Source organism: Rutidosis leptorrhynchoides, chromosome 7 (genome assembly GCF_046630445.1).
Source record: "Rutidosis leptorrhynchoides isolate AG116_Rl617_1_P2 chromosome 7, CSIRO_AGI_Rlap_v1, whole genome shotgun sequence".
NCBI classification, from domain to species: Eukaryota; Viridiplantae; Streptophyta; class Magnoliopsida; order Asterales; family Asteraceae; genus Rutidosis; species Rutidosis leptorrhynchoides.
The window spans coordinates 46881039-46888717 of NC_092339.1; the positions used below are offsets into that span (position 1 = coordinate 46881039).

Consider the following 7679-nt stretch of genomic DNA (forward strand, 5'->3'; position numbering starts at 1 on the left):
AGAGGTTTCTTTGTTAGGAAACGGAACCGGTTTTGTATAAAAAAGAGGTTTCTTTGCTGGAACAAAGGAACCTGTTTCTAAACCGGTTCCACCCTTTTGGAACCCCCACCTAAAGAAACCTGTTTCATAACCGGTTCCAAAGGGGTAAAAAAGAGGTTCCTTTGCATTTTTTTTGTAGTAGTGTGTGCTAGTCCCGTCAAGTAATTAATTAATCAACCCTTGATTAATATTCAATAACCAAAATAAGAATTTTTTTTATCGTACCAGAAAACTAAACGAAAAAGTTTCGTGGGACTGTAAGTTTGTCGTAAACAATATTTTGGTGTATGGGAATATTTTGTCGAAAAAACAAAAAGGACTTGTGGGGTGTTAGTTTTGTGCGTACATATCTAAACCACAACGAGATAATAATATTTATATAGTAAGATTTCAATGTCAGTTAAACCAAAATATTCAAGGTCGTTTCAAAATCCTATCAAATATATTATTATCTAATATTGTTTCCATATTGCATAACTTTTACTTGGCATGAACGAAACAACACAACGTTTAATTAATTAATTAACTAATTAATTAATTAACTTTATTTATTACTTGAATAATATATGTGACATATATATTATTAATTGACGTCTAGGTGTATATGTGTGTGACCCCGAAGGCTCAAATGAATTCAGCCATATATTTATGTGTTGTACCTTGCGTATTAATCCTACAGACTCCCACTTGTGCACGGCACAACACCAAGTAACTATACAAACAATGGTTAGCGTCTAGCAACACGCCATTGTCCCCAAATTCATGTGAGGGTAGTTTCTCAGAACTGCTCATAGTAAGTGTTAAATGTCATTTATCTCTTTGTTTCAGATACTTTAGTTAAACTTGAGACATGGATCATTAGTCATTCTCATTTGTTTAACAACTTTGCTTCTCGATTCTCAGAAGTGAATTAGATCACCAAACTAATTAAGTATCATCTCAATTACATTTGGGTGCGGCCACACGAATATCTTATTCATTCATCGAGGAGCTCAAAAGTATCTAACTCCAAACGGGTTGGAGGAACAAATCCTATCTTGCCTACACATGTCTGTTACAAGCTTCACATTACACCCAATAATGGCTTTTATAACAGCCTTATTCAGGACAGAGTTTAACCATATCAAAGTATAATGCTCCACACATCGAAACCAGCGTACATCTCAAGTCGAAGGACATTATGACATAACCACTTGCGAGTTTCACTATTGACACTGATCCATGCAGTGAAATCTCGAGGGTTGGGTCATTCCAATATTCATCCTATGAATACATGTGAGTTTGATACTAACACTTTACACCATATCAAACACTCACATTTGTCTTAGTTTGATCTTACTCCCGTATCATCAATCGACAATGGAAAATTTAGAATACGTCATTATTCACGGATTTAAACATGCAAATATAGAACACGATAATTATGAATAAAAACGATCATAACACATTATATCAATTCATTACAAATAAAAACTGCTTTGATGTTCCAATTATCTAAATACTAAAATTACATAAAACTATTAGCTGGTCTAAGCCCAATGTTCCTAGAATGCTCGACATGCTTGGTACAAGACATTGGCTTTGTGAACGGGTCAGCTAGATTGTCTTCTGTTGGAACCCTTTGAATAGGTACGTCACCTCTCTCTATAACTTCACGTATGTAGTGAAATTTTCGAAGGATGTGTTTGGCACCACGTAGAACTCCTGGTTCATTTGCTATTACTATAGCACCAGTATTGTCGCAATACATGTCCATGGGATTTTCAATGCTGGGAACAACGCCAAGCCCAGATATGAATTTTCTGATCCAAACAGCTTCCTGAGCAGCTTCAGATGCAGCAATGTATTCTGATTCTGTTGTAGACATCGATGTAGTGCTCTGCTTTGAGCTTCTCCAGTCAACTGCACCTCCGTTCATAACGAAAACATAACCAGATTGTGATCGACTATCATCTCGATCAGTTTCGAAACTAGCATCAATGTAACACTTTATACTTAGTTCTTCGAAATCTCCGTAAACTAAGAACATATCTTTAGTGTTTCTCAAATACTTCAATAAATTCTTTACAGCAGTCCAGTGACTATCACCTGGATTCTGTTGGTATCGGCTCGTCATATTGAGAGCGAAAGAAACATCTGGTCTAGTGCACCTCATAGCATACATGATGGATCCAATAGCTGAAGCATATGGGACTCCAATCATTCGCTTCACCTCTGCGGGTGTAGAGGGGGCTTGAGTCTTACTCAATACCACATTTGGTTGCATTGGGAGACTACCTCGCTTGGAAGCTTCCATCTTAAATCGCTTTAAGATTTTGTCAACATATGCACTTTGACTTAGACCTATTAACCGCTTAGATCTGTCTCTATAGATCTTGATTCCTAAGATATACGCTGCATCTCCCAGATCTTTCATGGAGAAACATTTTCCAAGCCAGGACTTAACGTCTTGTAGCATTGGAATATGATTTCCCATGAGTAATATGTCATCAACATATAAGATCAGAAAGACTTTCACGCTCCCACTAGCTCTCATGTACACACAGGGCTGATCAAGGTTTTGTGAGAAGCCATACTCTTTGATTTTCTCATCAAACTTCTTGTTCCAACTCCTTGATGCTTGCTTTAATCCATAAATGGATTTCTGAAGCTTGCATACTTTATTAGGATACTTAGGATTCACAAACCCTTCAGGTTGCACCATATATACGTCCTCGCTAAGGTGACCATTTAGGAATGCGGTTTTGACATCCATTTGCCAAATCTCATAGTCATAGTACACTGCTATAGCTATGAGTATCCTAATAGCTTTAATGTCCGCTACCGGAGAAAAGGTCTCTTCATAATCAACCCCGTAGGTTTGAGTATAACCTTTTGCTACCAAACGGGCCTTAAAGGTGTGTACATTTCCGTCCATGTCGGTCTTCTTCTTGAAGATCCATTTACACCCAACAGGCTTACTGTTTGGTGGGAGATCGATCAAGCACCAAACTTGATTATCTTTCATGGACTGCATCTCGTCATTCATAGCATCTTGCCATTTATCAGATTCAGGATCTGACAATGCAGCTTTGTAATTAGCAGGTTCGCCCAGATCCCCTAATTCCAAGTCCTCCGTCGTAACCATAAGGTTTAACCTTTCAGGTGGACGAGAGGTTCTATTAGATCTACGAATGAGACATGCTTCGTCCTGTGCCTCGACACTTTCATGTTGAGGCTCAGTACGAATTTCGCTAGTGCCTACAGAAGGTAATGTATCTTGTTCTTGATTTTCTTCAAGATCTACAGTGCTCCCACTTGCTTCCTATAAGAGGAGACTCTTCTCCAAAAACTCAGTATATCTAGCAGTGAAAACTTTGTTTTCTGCTGGATAGTAGAAGTAGTATCCCATCGTTTCCTTTAGGTATCCTACAAAGATACATTTGATAGTTCTGGACTCAAGTTTGTTTGGTGTATCACGCTTCACGTGAGCCTCACAACCCTAGACTTTCAAGTAAGATTGATTTGGGACTTTTCCATACCATATTTCATATGGTGTCTTGTTTACCTTCTTGGTTGGAACCATGTTGAGAATGCGTGCAGCAGACTCTAGAGCATATCCCCAAAAGGATGCTGGTAGAGTTGTTAGACTCATCATTGATCGAACCATGTCAAGTAAAGTTCGATTTCTCCTTTCTGACACCCCATTATGCTGAGGTGTGTAAGGAGGAGTAAACTGTGAGACAATCCCACGATCTCTCAGATGATCTAAAAACTCTTGACTCATATATTCGCCTCCACGGTCGGACCGTAGAACCTTAATGGTCTTTTCGAGTTGATTTTCTACTTCATTTTGAAACGCTTTGAAAGTTTCAAATACTTCATGTTTATGTTTAATCAAGTAAACATAACCATATCTACTGAAATCATCAGTAAAAGTAACGAAGTAGGTAGCTCCATCTCTAGACATTATTCTAAATGGGCCACATACATCAGTATGAATGAGTCCAAGTAGATCACTTGCCCTTTCAACCTGGTGGGTAAAGGGTTTCTTTGTCATTTTTCCAGATAAACAAGATTCACATATGTCAAACGACTCATTACCGGTTGACTCAAGAAGCCCATCGTGTTGCAGCTTTGTTATGTGTTTCTTGTTTATATGACCAAGACGACAATGCCATAGATATGTGGAATTCAAATCATGCTTGAATTTCTTAGAGCTACAGTTAAATATAGAACTTTCGTTTGGAACAATATTATGCATGTCAATTTCAAAAATACCATCTCTAGGAATAGCATTAAAATAAAAAATATTATCTTTAGAAACTGAAATACCATAATCTGTGAATACATGATTAAAACCATTATCTTTCAAACGAGAAACTGAAATAACACCTCTAGTAATAGAAGGTGCATAGTGACAATTATCTAAAATAAGAATAAGTCCACTTGGGAGGATGAGCTCATAGCTTCCTATAGCTTCGACAGCTGCACGATCGCCATTGCCAACGTACAGATCCAAAGCCCCCTTATTCAGCTTCCGAATTTTCCTAAGTCCCTGCATATCATTACAAATATGAGTACCACAACCAGTGTCATACACCCAAGTTTTATTAGGAAAATTATAGAGTTCTATAACGAAGATACCTGAAGTGCTGGTCGAACCAGCCTTTCCCTTCTTCAACTCTTCCAAGTAAAGCACACAGTTTCGTCTCCAATGACCAATCTGGCCGCAATGGTGACAAGCCATGTCCTTTGCGGGATGCTCTTTCTTTGCTGGTGGTGGAATTTTCTTCTTAGGTGTGTAAGCTTTCTTACTCTTTCCTTTTGCCTTTCCACTTCCAGCTTGCGGCTTTCTTTTCTGGATTTTACCTTCCTTTATGGTTAAGACTGCAGGAGTCTTCTTTGGTAGCCCCTTTTCAGCTTGCTTAAGCATTGCATGTAGCTCAGGAATGGTTTTTCCCATGCTATGCATATTGTAATTCATTACAAATCCATCATAGTCCTTGGATAGTGAAGTAAGTATCAAGTGCACTCCAAGAACTGGTGGCATAGCATAACCTAGGCGCTCCAATTGATCCAGATAGCCTTTCATCTTTAAGACATATTGGCTAACCGATTGCCCCAACTCATGTTTGCAAGCGTGAAACGCTTTCACAGTTTCAAACAATTCCTGTTCTGCCTGCTGTTGGAACATCGTCTTGAGTTCCTCGATCATGTCATATGCATTGTAGTCCATTAAGTTCCTTTGGAGCTCAGAGGTCATGCTAGCAAGCATAAGACATGCCACTTCAAGTTGTTCGTTATACTGCTTAGTATAAGCATTACGAACAGTAGCATTAGCAGTTTCAGGTGGGGCTTCAGGTAAAGGATTTTCCAGATGGTGCAACTTCCTTTCAGACTTTAAGACAATCTGAAGGTTTCGATACCAGTCAATGAAGTTGTTACCATTCAATTTTTCCTTCTCAAGGATTGACCTTATGGTCATGTTGTTTACGGATTGAATTGCGTTTGATGTCATCTACAAAATAAACAAGGTTCTTTTAGTATCTTTAATAATTATCCTTTTATAAATTAACTACCCATGTTTTTAAAAAAAACTTATAAAACTTTTAATTTACGTAAAAGGCTAAGATTCATATTGTGCTTCCACCATCACATCAGTTGATCTGCTAGCAATGGTGGATTCAATCGGTAGGCGGCGGGCACCAATTGCATTACAAGTGCAACTCTTAGATCTTTATGGGACTCACGACATTTAGTGTCTAACACTAGTGTCATGCTGGCATGTTTAGTCACATCATTGCCTCGGGTTGCGGTCTCACCTCTCAACTTGATTAAGTCATCCAATTGTGAAGCGTGTAAAAATTAATCTAGGTCTCACGCATAGATAATGATCACCTTGAGTTATAATTCAACTAGGTCTCACGCATAGTCAAAAAAATAACGACAAGTGTTTCAACCGAATTGGACGGCACGACTTAAATTTCGCCGGGTATATTATACAATTTTAATAATCTTTAAAAAATTGTGTTACGAATATTACATGCATACAATATTCGCCTCACAAGTTAAAAACGGTTTAACTTGATTTTAATTATGTTTTGATTTTAGTTGTCACATGGCAAATTATACACAATCACATAATATATAAAATGCAACCAAACAAAATAAAACATAATAAGTATGTGCATAGCCTCAATCGATGAAAATCCTATGCTTGGTCTCACGAGCCATTATGAGAACCAAGCGGTCAACTAAAGGGACAATCACAAAAGTAAACCCTAGAAGCTCCCACTTGCGTCAAGATCTCATGATGACCAAATGTGCTCTTTTACCGCATCTCTTACATCTTTTGTCCAACGACTTTACTGCAAGTGTGTCTTGCTGGCCAAGTTCCGTTCACTTCAAGTCTTTTATTCCATCATGGAGGTTACATTTAATTATAAAATAAAATACATCTAAACTAGAATTGTAAATTACATAATTGACTCAAAACGGCCTCCCAAAATAAAAGATTAAATTACATCAATAAATAGCCATAAAAACAATGGCATCCAAACAACCACAAACATACAAGATCACAACACTTACACACGGTCTAGGTTTTCATCGGCTATGCACAATTAAATCATCATAATAATAACATGATCATGACAATAATTATGGCTTGCTCCATGGCACAAGATGCATGTCTTGGCCATGGATAAAAAAAAACATACAAATATATACACAAGCCATTTAATCAATAACAACCACGCATAAATATTACTAACCGTATAAAAAAACATAAGAGGCTCTTGATACCACTGTTGGTGATTTAGGGTTTTAAGAAAACAATTTTCTCATCATTTAATTATTATCATGTACATACATATAATAACAATAACTTTAAGCGGAAGCGTATTAATTATATTGAATTAAATAAATCACCAAAAACGGATCCATATGATTTATACGGTTAAATAAATAAAAATAACAAGAGTGTTTAAAGATTATACCTTTCTTGAAGAACCGGATTGAAGGAAGAGAAACTAACAATCAAAGGTATAATTGCCGCTAGGGTAGTCCACACTACACTTCGAACAACGTCAAACGGATGTGCTAGTCCCGTCAAGTAATTAATTAATCAACCCTTGATTAATATTCAATAACCAAAATAAGAATTTTTTTTATCGGTCCAGAAAACTAAACGAAAAAGTTTCGTGGGACTGTAAGTTTGTCGTAAACAATATTTTGGTGTATGGGAATTTTTCGTCGAAAAAACAAAAAGGACTTGTGGGGTGTTAGTTTTGTGCGTACATATCTAAACCACAACGAGATAATAATATTTATATAGCAAGATTTCAATGTCGGTTAAACCAAAATATTCAAGGTCATTTCAAAATCCTATCAAATATATTATTATCTAATATTGTTTCCATATTGCATAACTTTTACTTGGCATGAACGAAACACAACGTTTAATTAATTAATTAACTAATTAATTAATTAACTTTATTTATTACTTGAATAATATATGTGACATATATATTATTAATTGACGTCTAGGTGTATATGTGTGTGACCCCGAAGGCTCAAATGAATTCAGCCATATATTTATGTGTTGTACCTTGCGCATTAATCCTACAGTTTAGAGAAGCTGCTAAGATATTTTTATC

At 36.7% G+C, this 7679-nt stretch overlaps 2 protein-coding genes across 2 annotated transcripts; both read right to left on the reverse strand.

Annotated features, from left to right (window-relative positions):
• Positions 1-4358: 4358 nt before the first annotated feature.
• LOC139856943 (uncharacterized) lies at positions 4359-5074 on the reverse strand. The gene is made up of 2 exons (XM_071845656.1): positions 4666-5074; positions 4359-4576 (listed from the first exon to the last, which is right to left on the reverse strand). The coding sequence occupies exons 1-2, from the start codon at positions 5069-5071 to the stop codon at positions 4569-4571; spliced, it is 414 nt and encodes a 137-aa protein (XP_071701757.1). The 5' UTR covers positions 5072-5074; the 3' UTR covers positions 4359-4568.
• A 5-nt stretch (positions 5075-5079) lies between these two features.
• LOC139859170 (uncharacterized) lies at positions 5080-5539 on the reverse strand. The gene is made up of 2 exons (XM_071847967.1): positions 5142-5539; positions 5080-5086 (listed from the first exon to the last, which is right to left on the reverse strand). Exons 1-2 carry the CDS (start codon positions 5537-5539, stop codon positions 5080-5082), a joined length of 405 nt encoding a protein of 134 aa, XP_071704068.1.
• Between the last annotated feature and the right edge of the window lie 2140 nt (positions 5540-7679).

Coding starts and splice junctions, on each gene's coding strand:
- LOC139856943 (XM_071845656.1), bottom strand. CDS start 5,071: ATGCCACCAGTTCTTGGAGTGCACTTGATACTTACTTCACTATCCAAG.
- LOC139859170 (XM_071847967.1), bottom strand. CDS start 5,539: ATGACATCAAACGCAATTCAATCCGTAAACAACATGACCATAAGGTCA.